We start from the raw sequence: 14,544 nt of genomic DNA, 5'->3' as shown, positions 1-14,544 counted from the left end.
AGTCCTTTGCCCATTTTTTAATTGAGCTATTAGTTTCCTTTTGTTGAGTTGTAGGAGTTCCTTATGTATCTTGTACGTTAACCCCTCATCAGATATATATATGCTTTGCAAACACTTCCTCCCATTCTGTAGCCTGCCTTACACGCTGCTGTTTCCCTGCTGTGCAGTTTTCAGGTTAATGCAATCCCATTATCCTACTTTTATTTTTGTACTTGAGAATAGGGTGCCCAGGAAACTTCTAAGGGCCAGCTCAGGGAGGGCAGGAGCTGCCACGGCCTGACCCAGTGATGGGCAGGGGGTGGGCAGGCAGCTCTCTAGTGCCTGGGAGAGGGGACCCGGCAGGGCCCAGGCTGCCCCCTGAGATCTCAGGCGGTGCCACGGTTTGCTTCTCTCCTCCGCAGAGCGGGTCATGAATCACTGGCAGGAAGACCTCATGTTCGGCTACCAGTTCCTGAACGGCTGCAACCCCGTGTTGATCCAGCGCTGCACCAAGTTGCCCGAGAAGCTCCCGGTGACCACCGAGATGGTGGAGTGCAGCCTGGAGCGGCAGCTCACCTTGGAGCAGGAGATTGAGGTAGGACCTAGTTGGCTGCAGACAGTGTCCAGGCCGGAGGCCCAGCTTAGATGGCCCGGTCACTCTGTCTCAACAGAAACCACTTCCTGTTGGCCAGCGCTGATGGCCTGAGGCCTTCACCCTCAGGCCCCTCTGCTGGGCTAAGGGTGAGAGCTGCCCCGACAGCTGCTTCCTTCCCCTGGGCGTCCATGGGTCTGCCTTGTCCAACGCAGGATGGGGAACTGACAGGGAGGTGGCTCCATGATGCTCGGGTCTAGGACCATAATGTCAATATTTTCAACGTCAACAACAACAATTCAGAGCTCCCTCTGACTTGGGCCCGTAGTGGGCCAGGCATCACATTGTTACCCACCTTGCAAAGGTGAAAAACCTGGTAAAGGAACCACCCTGCAGCAGAACAAAACAAAGAAGAAAACATGGACTTTTTGACTTTCTAATTTGAAATGTTGGTGTCATCTGCTTCTCCCCACCATCCCCTCCCCAACCCCCGCCACCAGCCCTTGCTCCAGCCTTCACCTGAGGGTTGACCCTCTTCAGTTCCAAGACAAACATAGTCTCGGCCTCCATGGTGGGTCTGGCGGGACTCGGCGTCAGCACCTTCCTTGCTGGGGACTGAGCCCCAGGAATGGCCCTTGGTCCCCAGGTGACTCGTGGCCTTCTGCTGTGTCCAGTCACCCATCTTGCTTGCGTAGCTCGCCTTGGGGCCCCAGGCAAAGAGGGATGGTTAGCACCACCTGTGGACAGATCTGCCAGCCCCACCCTACCCACCTGCCTCTGGAGGGCTGCCTTCCCAGATGCACCCCAGGAAAGGCCCCCGCCCAGGGCAGGCAGTCCCCGCCACCCCACTTCCCGAGCCTGCCCAGCCCCGGGACACCACCTGGTCACATGGGCGGCTGACAACAACCCATGCCCCATGCAGGCAGCACATAGCAGCTCCCTCTGTAGATCAATTGCTGGGCGTGTTAACTTGAGTCAGTGCTATAGGTTTCAAACTTCACATCAGAGCATCTTAGGACCTCGAAAGGCAGAGAATCCTCGAACTGAGAGGCACTGAGCAGCCTTCTGCGCATCTGGAACCCCACAGGGGACAGCCTCTGCTCCGGGTCCCTGCCATCTCCGGGGCAGGTGGGTTGTACCCATCTTGGTCACATGGTCATCTTTCCTGTGAGCGATGGTCTGGACACTCAGCTGTGGTTCGGTCCTGAGCAGTCGTCTCACAGCCACCACTGGCTGGAGGCGTCCACACAAGCCACCCCGTCGCCCACAGCACGATTCTCAATCCCCTGAAGCAATCACTAAGGCCCTTATAAGGACGCTGACCAAACGGAGAGGACAGGGCACGGGACAGGCAAGAGCACCCATGTCCACAGCGGGATCCTAGAATGTAGAACGGGGAGATGGGTGGCTCCCTCGCCTTCCGGAAGGATGCCACCGAAGCCCAGAGAGGAGGTGACTCGGGATTACAGAGAAATGCCCCATCGCAGGCCCAAGCCCCAGGCCTCCTGGCTCCCAGGCCTCCTGGCTCCCATCACATTAACTAACCTGGGTCCTCTCATGATTTGATTGGCAGCCGTGCCCTGTGTAGTACTCACTGATGGTCACATCTGCCCTCAAAGTCCTTTTCCAGCCCATCACAGGGGCCCAGACAGCCCTGTGACCCACCAGCCCCCCTGTCTCCACCTTCTTCTCCAGGGAGGAGTCCTGCCACACACGCTCCTGGAACACCCCTCTGCCCTGGTTGGCCAAGTGTATGACCCCCGACCCTGTCCCACTCCTGCCCTGCATGCCTCACAGCAGATGCTCAGAGCTCATCGCTGGTGCCACACGGCAGCGGGGCCCTTCGTGTTCACAGAGGAGGAGGATAGTAGCCGGGCTCTGAGCTCTCGGGTCCTGGGTGCCGCTCAGACAGGGCTCGTGAAGGCCTGTGCAGTGGCCACTGCGACCTCTGCGGGCGGAGTCGTGCACATGCACTTCCCTAAGCTCCTGTTGACCCGACCCCTTCCCCCGCCGCGCACTCCATCACTCACTGGAAACGAGGAAGGCCATTACAGGACAGTCCTGGGATGTGAGGTGCCGCACAGGGAATGCCGTCAATACTATTGTAATAACTATGGTGTCAGGCGGTTCTAGACTTATCCCAGGATCACTTCGTAAGTTATACCAATGTCACTATGCTGTACACCTGAAACACACACACACACATGCAGTCACATGCACACACACACACACACACACACACACAAAGAAGGCTTAAGAAGAGCTGCTTGCCCTCTACCCAAACTCCAAGTTCTGGCCTGACCGGCCCCGCCCGTGCTAAGGAAGCTGGGACACTCAGGGGGGATCGCTTAGAGGATGGGAGCGTAGTCTGGGAAGGGCAGTTTTCTGCCTCCCAAGCCCCAGGCACATTTGTTCTGCAGTGAAGCAGAGTAACTACAGAGAAGGGCGCCCATTAGGAGCAGCCAGTCAGTGATCTCACGCCACGTGGCCCTTCCCACCGCGCCACCAGCTCCGACAGAGTCACTGAGCCACCACTCCTGCAGACCCCCGCCCTGCAGCTCCTCCAGGCCCCAGAGGAGCACCCCCAGCCAAAGGCCCTGTCTTGAACCTGTAGATCCCTGCCTGCCTCTGTAGACCCCACCCCTGCAGAACCTCCCACCTCCAAAGACACGCCCCCTTTTCTGCTCTCCCCCAAGGGTGACCCGGAGTGGAGTTTGCCTGGTTTTGAACTTTATGTGTCTGGAATCCTGCATGGACACTCTGCTATTGGACTCATTGATTTCATCTAAACCAGTGGTTCTCAACCTTCTGGCCCTTTAAATACAGTTCCTCATGTTGTGACCCAACCATAAAATTATTTTCGTTGCTACTTCATAACTGTAATGTTGCTACTGTTATGAATCATAATGTAAATATCTGATATGCAGGATGGTCTTAGGTGACCCCTGTGAAAGGGTCATTCGACCGCCAAAGGGGTCGCGACCCACACGTTGAGAACCGCTAATCTAAACGCTATCTGCTTTCTTCTCATTAAACTGTCCCCCTGGGCGGCCTTTCCGAGTCTTCCTTAAGGAGCAGGAGACTTCAGTACAGCAAATGCAGCCGGGCACTGCCACGCCCTCACCTTGTGAGGAAGCCTCTGCAGCCTGAAGCTCCTGGCGTGAGGCAGCCCCTGAGCTGGGGCACAAAGAACCACAAACCTCAACTCCGCTGGAGCGAGGGGCCCCCCCGGAGGGAGCTGCCGTCCCTCCCTCCGGCCTCATTCCAGGGCCCGTCTCTGGCCGACCCTGATGTGGACACATTTCCTCTCGCTCCTGCAGCAAGGGAACGTCTTCATCGTGGACTTTGAGCTGCTGGACGGCATCGATGCCAACAAAACAGACCCCTGCACGATGCAGTTCCTGGCCGCCCCCATCTGCTTGCTGTACAAGAACCTGGTCAACAAGATGGTCCCCATCGCCATCCAGGTAGGCCCCCGCCCCTCCGTCCTGGGGCTTCCCCCTCAGCAGACAGGGCTCAGGGAGGCAGCTTGGGTGGCTCAATCGAGCCTCCAGGAGCAGGGGCAGCTCTGCCGGCGTCTCCTAAGGAGGAGGTAGAAAGCTCTGCCAGGCGGGCGGCAAACAAGCACCAGGGCTTCCTGCCAGGCAAGGGGAGCGCTGTCCACGGGGCAGGGAGGGCTCCACTCCCCAAGACCCACTTGAGGAATTCCTGGCCGGATGAGCTGTCTGCAGAGACCTGCCCTGGGATAACACTTCACCCCAACCTGGACAGGGCCCCAAATCACAGTGTCAACAGGGGCCAGGCAGGGGAAGCTGTGATGTGAGCGGGTCACTGAGCCCCGGGAGGCAGCATGGAGCCTGGGCCAGGAGCCATGCGGGCCTGGGGCCGTCTGGGGGAGGCGGGTGGGGGTAGAGTTTCATCCCTCCCCTTCCTGGCTGCCCTCTGCCTCCTCACAGCACCAGCATCTGCGACACTGGGAGCTGGGGTCCAGCCAGCAGGAAACAACAGCAGGTGGGACCTGGCAGAGGTCCTGGGGGTGGGCTGCCCAGGGGCCCGTGGTGGACAGGCCGACAAGCATTCAGCAAACAGCACTTTGAGCCGACCCGAGCCTGACATTGGGGCTAGAGACGTCATAGCCACTGATTTTGCCTGGTGCTAACCACATGCCAGGACTGCCCCTAAGGGTTAACCCACACGGTCCGCAATCCCTTATCCTCAGTCCTGAAATCTAAAAAGTTCTAACACTGCTAGGCTTTTCAAAAATTGGCAGCAAATTCGTTGGTAGCAAAACTCGCTCTGAACCAATAGGAGAGGCTATTAAAGGCTTTGTCCCTATCAATGTGAAATTCATATGTCACAGCAGGAACATAATATATTTGATTGTAAAACACCAGACCTGGGTGGGAGAAAGAGGCGTCACACAATGAAGTATGCGCACCGCTAAAGTCTTAACAATCCTACGTGCTGAAACATGTAGCCACCAGGGGTTCCAGGAAGGACCTGCCTCTAGTCATGTAATCATCGCTACACCCCTGCAAGGTAGGCAGACACTATTGCTAGGGACCGTTTACCTCAGAGCGGGAAACTGAGGCACAGGTGCGCAGTCAGAAGCAAAGCTGGGACTCACGCCAGTGCCCCCCTGCCCCCCTGCCCTCCCGGTCCTGGGCACGTTTCCTGCGGGAGCGTTCCCGCCATCACAGAGAGGAGCGCTGTGCACGGGTAAGGGACCAGTGATGTAAGAGGAGTCAGCAGCCAGGAGAGCAAGGAGGGGCCACTCCCCCTGGTGCGCCCCAACACAGCCGGTGCCCCAGGGCCCTCGGGTGGCCTGGGTTGGGGCCTGGCTTGAGGCCCAGCTCTGCCACTTGCTTACGGGCCATGGACCTTGGGCAAGTCACAGGATGTCCCTGAATCTCTTCCCGCTCCTGACAATGGAGACTTTGCAAACTATAAAGAACCACGCAAACGAAGGCCAGAGAGTAATACATTCAAAGTCTGGTTCTGGAAAAGCCCCTCTGAGGCTAATGAAAGAATAAGAAGAGCAAAAACATACAAGATTGGACAGAAGAGAAAGGCGATCACAGATTTTTAAAAAGAGTAATGATGTGGCAACAAACTTGAAAACCTGGAGGAAATGGATAAAAACCAAGCAAAACACAAATTAATAGAAGAAGTTGTAGAAAATCGGCCAATTTCCAGCTAAGCATCTAGAAAGCTGGTTCAGTGTCTGGACGGGTGAGAGGCCGTGTGATGAGCGCTGAGTTGCAGGCGCCGTTAGACAGACGTTGCCAGAGCTCCCGGGCACATGGCCCCGGCCTTGCTGCGAGGCTGGCAAGACCTGCTGCAGCGGGCAGGCCCCGGAAGAGCCGAGGGCACCCACGTGAGAGACTCTGACAACGGTGTTTCATGCCCACGATGAAGAGCGAACGCAGCAGTGTCACACGTGACCCATGGTCACAACCACGCGAGTGTATCCCAGATGCCTCTGTATCGGCCTAATTCACACGCCTACACGGAAAACATTCTGGTTGTACCAACTGAAACTGAAAGGAAATGGAATAACACGACTAAAATTAAAATAATGAAAGAAATTACCTCCATGTGATGAAGTCAGGAAATATTCATTAAAATCAGAAACAAGAATGCTTAATGAACAAAGTAGTTAAACTAACGGAAATAGATACAGAGGACAGACTGCCAGCTGCCAGAGGGGAGGGGGTTGAGTGAAAAGGTGAAGGGATTAAGCAAAAACCAACAACTCATAGACACACAGCAGATGGTGACTGCCAGAGGGAAGGGGGCGAAGGGAGGCAGGAGAGGGTGAAGGGGATAGAGGGTGATGGAGGAGACTTGGCTTGGTGGTGAACACATGTTACAATATGCAGATGATGCCTGCAGAATTATACACCTGAAACCTATACAGTTAAGTTAACCAAGGCCACCCCAATGAATTCCATAAAAATGAAAAAAACAAAAACACAAGAATATCATATCACCATTGTTATTTAACATTGTCCTGGATGTGATAAACAAGAAAATAAAATAATAAACATGTAAAAAAAAAAAAAACCCCAGGGAAGACTAACTATATTTTGGTGGACTTAGAAAACCTAAGAAACTCTAATTTTTTAAAAAGCTACTAGAATTAGTTAATTTAGCAAGGTGTCAATAAATGTACTCCTCAAAAACACCATTAGCTTTACTCCATGCTAACAATAATAAAATATATTACCCGTATAAAGAATGTAAACATCTCATTAGTAATTTTATATTATTTTTTATGTTGAATGATAATATTTTAGATATATTAGGTAAAATAAAGTATTATTAACATAAGCTTCACCTGTTTCTTCTTACTTTCATTACTGTGGTCGCTTGAAAATTTTAAATTCTGTTTGTGGCTTGCATTATTTTTCTATTGGACACTGCTGCTTTTGAGAGGGAAGCAGGGACATTGCCTTCCAAACCTTCAGTATGACCTTGAGGCGCCCACTCGGTGCTGCCCCCGCATGGCAAGCAGCTGGGTCACTCAGCTGTAGCCACACTGAGCTGGGAGGGCGGCCCGCCAGTGAGCCAAGCTCCACTCAGCCCAACCCTCACCTGCTCCGGCAGCTGGAATGCCACTCCCCAGTCTTCAATGTCGTGGTAAATGTCCCCGCTCCAAGCCTGTCCTCTCTGAAAGAGGAATAATGAGCACCTACCTTGCAGACTCACATGACACATGCCGAGGGGTCCTGAAGGTGAGCAGCGTGGTGATGCCGTGACTACTGACATGGGCGCAGCTAAGAGCCAGTGGCCTGGCGAAGGGGAAGGACGCAGGGAGGGGTCCCATGTCAGCGGCCAGACCAGGGAGTTAGGGGCTTTCTTTTCAGGCGTTAGGAGGTGACTTCGTGTTTTTAAAAAATTGGCATATTTCCTTTTTAGAAAAAATATCACCTTGGCCCAGTGTGGAGTAGCAACTGGAGAGGGAAGACAGCCTGGTCTCTGCTAGGGAGGCACTGGCCAGAGGTCTGGGCTAAAGGGACAGTGGCCTGGGACACTGCATCGTGAGGGACAAGAGCCCTGGGAACCAGAGGCGGGTCGGGGCAAGCAGGGAGCCAGGAGCAGGCCCTGAGGCAGAGCCTGGGGACAGAGCATTTACGGGGAGAGCAGAGGAAGGGACATGCAGGAGACCAAAGGCAGCGGGAACCAGGAAGGAGTGAGCGGTGGGAAAGGCAAGAGGGGTGTGGGGCCGGTGGAAGACCCAGCATGTGCCCTGAGCACTGAAGGCTGGTGCCTTCACGCCTTATTCACGGCCCCCGATAGCCCTGTGAGCGGAGCAGATACTGTCCCCTTATTCCAGGTGGTGGCACCGGGGCTCTCGGAGGCTCAGGAAGTTGCCCCGGGTCCCACAGGTAGCAAGCGATGTAGCTGGGACGGGAAACAAAGCCTCCTGAGCCACCTGCTCTCCCCCAAGATCCTCCCAGGATTCAAAAGCCCCTGTTTAAGAAATCCAATCAGAAGGAATGTATGCAGCCCTATGTTCAGAGCAGCACAATTTACAATAGCTAAGACCTGGAAACAGCCCAAGGGCCCGTCAGTAGATGAGTGGATAAAAAGCTGTGGTACATTTACACCATGGAATACTATGCAGCAGTAAAAAAGAAGGATCTGTTACCCCTTGAGACAGCATGGAGGGACCTGGAGAGTGTTATGCTAAGGGAAATAAGCCCGTCAGAGAAACACAAGTATCACATGATCTCACTCATACGTGGAATCTAATGAACAAAATAAACTGATGAACAAAAAGACCCAGAGACATAAACGAATGGAACAGACTGTGGAATCTCAGAGGAAAGGTGGGGTAGGGTGAGTGGGAAGAGATCAACCAAAGAGCTTGTCTGCATATATGCATAGCCCATGGACACAGACAATAGGGTGGTGAAGGCCTGGGGGGGGGGAGTGAGCTAGAAGGGGTCAGTGGGGAATAAAAGGGAATATGGAATATTTTCAACAATAAAGATTTAATTTAAAAAAAGAATCCAGAATCCTCTGGAATTTCCTGAGCAGCCAGGCTTTCCGGGAGCTATGGTTTGGGATGAAAGATTAAGCATATTTTCTCTCTTCTATGTCCCAGCTCAACCAAGTCCCAGGAGAGGAAAACCCCATTTTCCTTCCTTCGGATGCAAAATACGACTGGCTTCTGGCCAAAATCTGGGTGCGCTCCAGTGACTTCCACATCCACCAGACCGTCACCCACCTCCTGCGCACACACCTGGTGTCCGAAGTGTTTGGCATCGCCATGTACCGCCAGCTGCCTGCCGTGCACCCCATTTTTAAGGTACAGCAAGCGACTGCCTCACAGGGGGAGGGGGGAAGGGGGGTTTCTGGATGTGGAGGGGCAGGAGGGAGGGAGGGGCCTGACTTCCCCACAGGCCTGGCTTCGAGGCCAGCAGACAGGGATCCTGGAGAGGTGTTCTGGGGGCGGTAATGAGTGCTGAGCGCCTGCTGGTCCCTGAGGACACGGGCCTGGGGCCTGACATCCCGGTGGCCCAGGCGGTGAGACCCCTTTGAAGAGGCAAATGAGATCAGCATGACTCTAGTCTGAGCCCAGGTGGCAGCCCCCCACTGCCCCTCTGTCCCTGTCAGCACTGACTGTTAGGGTGGCTGCAGGCTAAGAATATTCCCACCTGCCTCAGTTTCCCCATCTGTATAATGAAGATCAAATAGTGCACCCGCCTCCTAGGGTCACTGTCCGCATCAAAATAGTTAACGCATTTAGAGCTTAGAACTGCGTGACGCGGAGAGGAGCTCCACACACGTCAGCCATTTCCACCTTCGTCACTGTCTCCATCGCTGAGCGTCTCCGCTGCATCAGGCGGTGAAGGCCAGGGCCCACCTGCACTTCCTCCCCCAGCCCTCGTGCCACCCTCCACAGCAGACTGGACGGACTGGACGGGGGTGCCGAGGGTCCCTGGGGGCTCCAGAGGGGCCCCGCCCGGCCTCCTCTGAGGCTCCCTCTGCTCCCCCAGCTCCTGGTGGCGCACGTGCGGTTCACCATCGCCATCAACACCAAGGCCCGGGAGCAGCTCATCTGCGAGTACGGCCTCTTTGACAAGGTGGGCGCTTCCCTCCCGCCCCACGCAGGGCGGCCCCCAGGCTGGTGGGCAGCCACTTCCCCAAACCCGCACAGGTTTCCTCTAGGCCAGGCCCCTAGGCCCCGTGGGGGTGAAGGTTGGAGGCTGGAGGCGGCAGAGAGAGGGCTCCCAGGCTCTGTGCCAGTCCGGCTCCTTCCACCTTGCCTGGGCGAGCTCTCCCTTTCTGAGTGCATTGCCTGCACCACCAGGTCTTCCTCCCACGTGTCTCCCTGTCCCTCCCCACCCTCCCCTCCCTACCTCGGGCAAGTGGGTGCAGACCCTGCCTCCCCGCACCCACTCCTCTCCTCTTCGGCACTAGGGACCTGCTGCCCCCTCCCACCCTCTGCCCTTCCCGGCCAGCAGCGCTCCCAGCTCATTTTCCTCCCAGTGGCGTCTTGGTCCCTATTGGTCCCTTACATTCTCCCAGGCAGCACCTCACTGTTTTGACCCCACGCACACCTCCCACGGCCTTACCAAGTGCAGGTTCTCTCCTCCCTCTCCTCACCTGCAGCCTCACCCTTGACCTCCCTCCTTCCCACCTCCCATTAGTGAGCCGCCAGATGGTCCCTAAGGTTGAGCCACTGTTTAGGTTGCAAAAGACAAAACCCAAGTCAAACCAGCGGAAGCTGGAAAGGAGAGGTACTGCCTCATATACCTGGACATGTAGGGGTGCCACCCCCCCCGCCCCCGCCTTCCAGCTGTGTTGGCCTCACTCTCCCACGAGGCTGCCCGTGGCGGGGCCGGGACCATGGCTGTGAGCTCCAGGCTCAGGCTTCCACACAGTGACCACATGGCACGAGGGCAACTCTGAGCAGTCCCACTTGGGTCAAACCATCCCTAGGGACCCATGTCTGGCACCCGGCACCCGAGCCCTCCTTGGGAGATTCTGTGGCCCTCTGCCCGTGTGCGCGTGTGTGTGTGTGTGTGTGTGTGTGTGTACACGTGTGCATGCCTGAGAACACGTGTGCCTCTATCTTAGCTGCTGGGAGGAGGGCGCTCCCTCCCAGAAGGTCTCTCCCTCCCTCCCCTGAACATAGCACAGCCCTCCACAGCTTGTGCAGGGCCTGGGGGCTTGTTGCTGCCCCTTTCTCTCAGTCACAGATTGGTCACCGAGAGCACTCCTTGGACTCTGGGCAGCCTGTGTCCCCATCTGCCAGCTGTCCCTGCTGCCCTCCTCGTTGTGGGAGCTGGCCCCTCCCTCTACAGCTGCCCCCAGGCTCCCCACACACCCGTCCATCAACCCCTTGCACAGAGCCTCCTCCCTGTAGCCTCTTCACTGGCTGCCCTGGCTTCTGGGAGTTAAACATCCCTCCCCTGCAGGCCTGGCCACTGCTCAGCTGAGCACAGTTAGTTACTCCTGGTGCTCTGGGGCCGGAAGCTGGAGAGGGGGTGCCGGCCTTGGCTCACAGCACTCTCTCTTCCTCCCGCTCAAGGCCAATGCCACAGGGGGCGGTGGGCACGTGCAGATGGTGCAGAAGGCCATGCAGAACCTGACCTACACCTCCCTGTGCTTTCCTGAGGCCATCAAGGCCCGGGGCATGGACAGCACAGAGGACATTCCCTACTACTTCTACCGGGACGACGGGCTCCTGGTGTGGGAAGCCATCAGGGCGTGAGTGCATGCTGGGCTGTGGGACCACTCTGTGTGGCTGGAGGGGGTCCTGGAGGAGGAGGGGGCCCTGAGGAGCAGTGGGCATGGGCAGGATGAACCTAGCCAGGGCCTGCACGCTGACTCAGGGACCAGGCACTGGCTTTGCTGTCAGGGCACTGAGGGGGAGGGGGGTATGGGGGGGTTGGGTGACCCTGATGTCCCGGACTGTGAGGGGTAAGTGTCAGGGTCACTGCTGGGGTCCTGCCACGGGCCCGGGCCCAGCTCTGCAGACTCCTAGCTGGGCCCCTCTCCTGAGCCAGGTTCACAGCCGACGTGGTGGGCATCTACTACGAGAACGACCAGGTGGTGGAGGAGGACCAGGAGCTGCAGGACTTCGTGAAGGACGTGTATGTGTACGGCATGCGGGGCAGGAAGGCCTCAGGTAGGGACTCGCCCAGCTCTCCCCAGTCCTCTTCCCTCTCCTCCCTGCACGTCCGAGTGTCCGTGGGCAACACTGGCCTGTGACATTCACCTGAGCACCTGGTGCTGAGGCCACAGTCCCCGAGACCCCAGAATGCCTCATCGGGACATTAGGGGCTTTCTGTGACCCTGATAGCCCAGGTCAGAAACATCGGGACACTAGGCCAAGCCAGTCCCTCCAGCCCTGGTGTGGGGGACCCCAGGGAAGGCTGGGGTGGGGGTGGGGGAGAGGGGCTCTGTTGGCTGGGTGTCCCTCCTGGGAGGCAGGGCCTTAGCGCGCCCGTGGCTCCGCCTCAGGTTTCCCCAAGTCCATCAAGACCAGGGAGAAGCTGTCGGAGTACCTGACGGTGGTGATCTTCACGGCCTCAGCCCAGCACGCAGCAGTGAACTTCGGCCAGGTGGGCAAGGGCAGGGCCAGCCCTCTGGGAGGGAAATTGCCAAGGTCACCTTGACCTTGCCCCCTACTGACCTGCAGTCTCCCAGCCAGCCAGCCAGCCTGTCAGCTAGAGGAAGCCAGGTGGACCTCAGGTGGCCTCGGGGCCGAATCGGGTGTTCCCACAGCCGCACGAGGGGGCTGCCGCCTGGCTGCCGGGCCCTGGGGGAGTGGGTGGGTGCCCAGGTGGGAGGCGGGAAACATGGTGGCAGCAGCTGCATTGCCTGTCTGTGGCTCTCCCTGCAGTATGACTGGTGCTCCTGGATCCCCAACGCCCCCCCAACCATGCGGGCCCCGCCGCCCACGGCGAAGGGGGTGGTCACCATTGAGCAGATCGTGGACACACTGCCGGACCGAGGCCGCTCCTGCTGGCACCTGGGTGCCGTGTGGGCGCTGAGCCAGTTCCAGGAAAATGAGGTGAGGCCGTGTGCCCTCCTGGTGGGCAGGTGGCCCCAGGTGCAACCCACTCCTCAACTGCGGGGCTTTGTGATTCAGCCTCAGGGTGGCCCCCTGCCCTCCTGGGTCCTCACCTTCCAGGAAGTGGCCCCTGAGGTCCTCAGGCCGGAGGCACGGGGGAGCTGGGCGGCTGGGCAGACAGCGCGGAGGACTCTGTGCCACTGGTGACCTCCCCACAAAGCCACCCCCACCGCCCCAGCTGCAGACAAAGTGCTCTGTGTGGGTTTCTCTTGCCCAGAGGCAACAACTAAGTTTCCTGGGTCTCCCAGACATGCCCGTGCACATGCACCTCGCTTAGCCGAGACCCAGAGCTGGGTACTCAGCAGACACAGCCCCGGCCATTAGCTGGTGCTGCACAGGCGACTGCCTGGCCCAGACCCGTGGCGGTCACTTCAGGGCATTTGCTATGCTTTGGTCCCTTGCTAATGTCTATGGATACGTGTCTTTGCACGTGTGCAATGGAATCAGAGGAGACACTCCTAGCAGGGGAACTTCTTGGTCAAAGAATGATGAGACTGAGCTGCCCTCCACAGACCAAATCCGAAATCCCATCATCCGCCTGAGATGCTTCTCGCTCCCTTTCCAGCCCTGAATACGACACTTCCTAGCTTTAACAGTCCAATCGTGTGTTTTTAATATGTCCAGTTCTCATCTGTGTGAGCGTGTCGATGAGCACACCATTGGCAGGGGAGGGCCCGCGCTGGCTCCTCTGCTCGAATACGACACTTCCTAGCTTTAACAGTCCAATCGTGTTTTTTTTAATATGTCCAGTTCTCATCTGTGTGAGTGTGTGGATGAGCACACCATTGGCAGGGGAGGGGGCCAGGGCTGCCACCTGGAGCCTAGACGGGCAGGCGGGGTGCTGGGCAGCACAGGCAGGTGGGACTCCACGGCCGTGCTGGGACCAACAGCCTCCACACCTACCTGCACCGTCACATGTCCTTACAGCCACCCGGAGCAGGGCAGTGATGTCTGCCTTCTGTCTGTCTGTAACCCCACCCCCTCCCCGGAGGCCTCCTCAGGGAAAGCAGGAGGGAGGTGGCATTCGCCGTCTCAGCATTCTCAGCAGCGGGCAGAGGGTGACTCCCAGGGGATGCTGTCCATGCGTGGGACAAGGTCTGTCAATTAGCATCGCTGCATTGCAGCGTAACCTGTCTGTCTGTCTGTCCCGGCTCTCAGCTGTTCCTGGGCATGTACCCGGAGGAGCATTTCACTGAGAAACCCGTGAAGGAGGCCATGACCCGATTCCGCAAGAACCTCGACACCATCGTCAGCGTGATCGCTGAGCGCAACAAGAACAAGAAGCTGCCCTATTACTACTTGTCTCCAGACCGGATTCCCAACAGCGTTGCCATCTGAGCGTCTCACTCCAGGTGGCCGCCCGTTCCCGGTGTTGTTCGGCACCCAGACTCCAGCCTGTTCGGCTGGGGAGGCTCCCGAGGCGGCCAAGGGGCAGGCCTCCTGTCATCTCTCCCAAGCCCACCAGGAGTCCTGGGGATTCTGCCCTCAGGCCCCAGGCTCACTGGCTTCACACCAAAGGCTACCCAGGGTGGGCCACAGGATAGCTAAGCTTCGGTGCACATTCCTTTTTTATTCTTCAGTCTTGAGTGAAGCCCATAGTCTGATCAAAGAGGCAACACTGCAGGGACCCCTCCTACACAGAGTGAGATGGTGTGGCCTCTGCCCGACACCTCGCTCAGCACTTCTACACCAGCCAGTCAGGATGACTGATAGGGGCTTCCTGTTGGAGACATGGAATGACTAGTTTCTGTTCTGTTTATGCTTAGTTCCATTTCTTGCGTGTGATACATGCCCAAGTAAAGAATTGGTTGTCACAAAAACAAAATGCATTTAAAACAGGTTTGCTTCCACATGCTACATTCCAACCAACTCAGACATC

General features: G+C 57.1%; 1 protein-coding gene across 1 annotated transcript in view; it reads left to right on the top strand.

The window, feature by feature from the left end:
* Positions 1–14,544, top strand: part of ALOX5 (arachidonate 5-lipoxygenase) — a 46,788-nt gene that overhangs the window by 29,389 nt on the left and 2,855 nt on the right. Inside the window, exons 7-15 of the mRNA XM_014537492.1 lie at positions 402–574; positions 3,892–4,038; positions 8,685–8,888; positions 9,580–9,666; positions 11,118–11,296; positions 11,596–11,717; positions 12,053–12,153; positions 12,435–12,605; positions 13,824–14,017. Of these exons, the coding sequence (XP_014392978.1) occupies positions 402–574; positions 3,892–4,038; positions 8,685–8,888; positions 9,580–9,666; positions 11,118–11,296; positions 11,596–11,717; positions 12,053–12,153; positions 12,435–12,605; positions 13,824–14,003 (1,364 nt within the window). The 3' untranslated portion in view covers positions 14,004–14,017. The remainder of the gene's footprint in view (positions 1–401; positions 575–3,891; positions 4,039–8,684; positions 8,889–9,579; positions 9,667–11,117; positions 11,297–11,595; positions 11,718–12,052; positions 12,154–12,434; positions 12,606–13,823; positions 14,018–14,544) is intronic.

The sequence above is a fragment of the Myotis brandtii genome, unplaced genomic scaffold, assembly GCF_000412655.1.
Source record: "Myotis brandtii unplaced genomic scaffold, ASM41265v1 scaffold1032, whole genome shotgun sequence".
NCBI lineage: Eukaryota > Metazoa > Chordata > Mammalia > Chiroptera > Vespertilionidae > Myotis > Myotis brandtii.
This window is presented reverse-complemented; position numbering and strand designations above follow the sequence as displayed.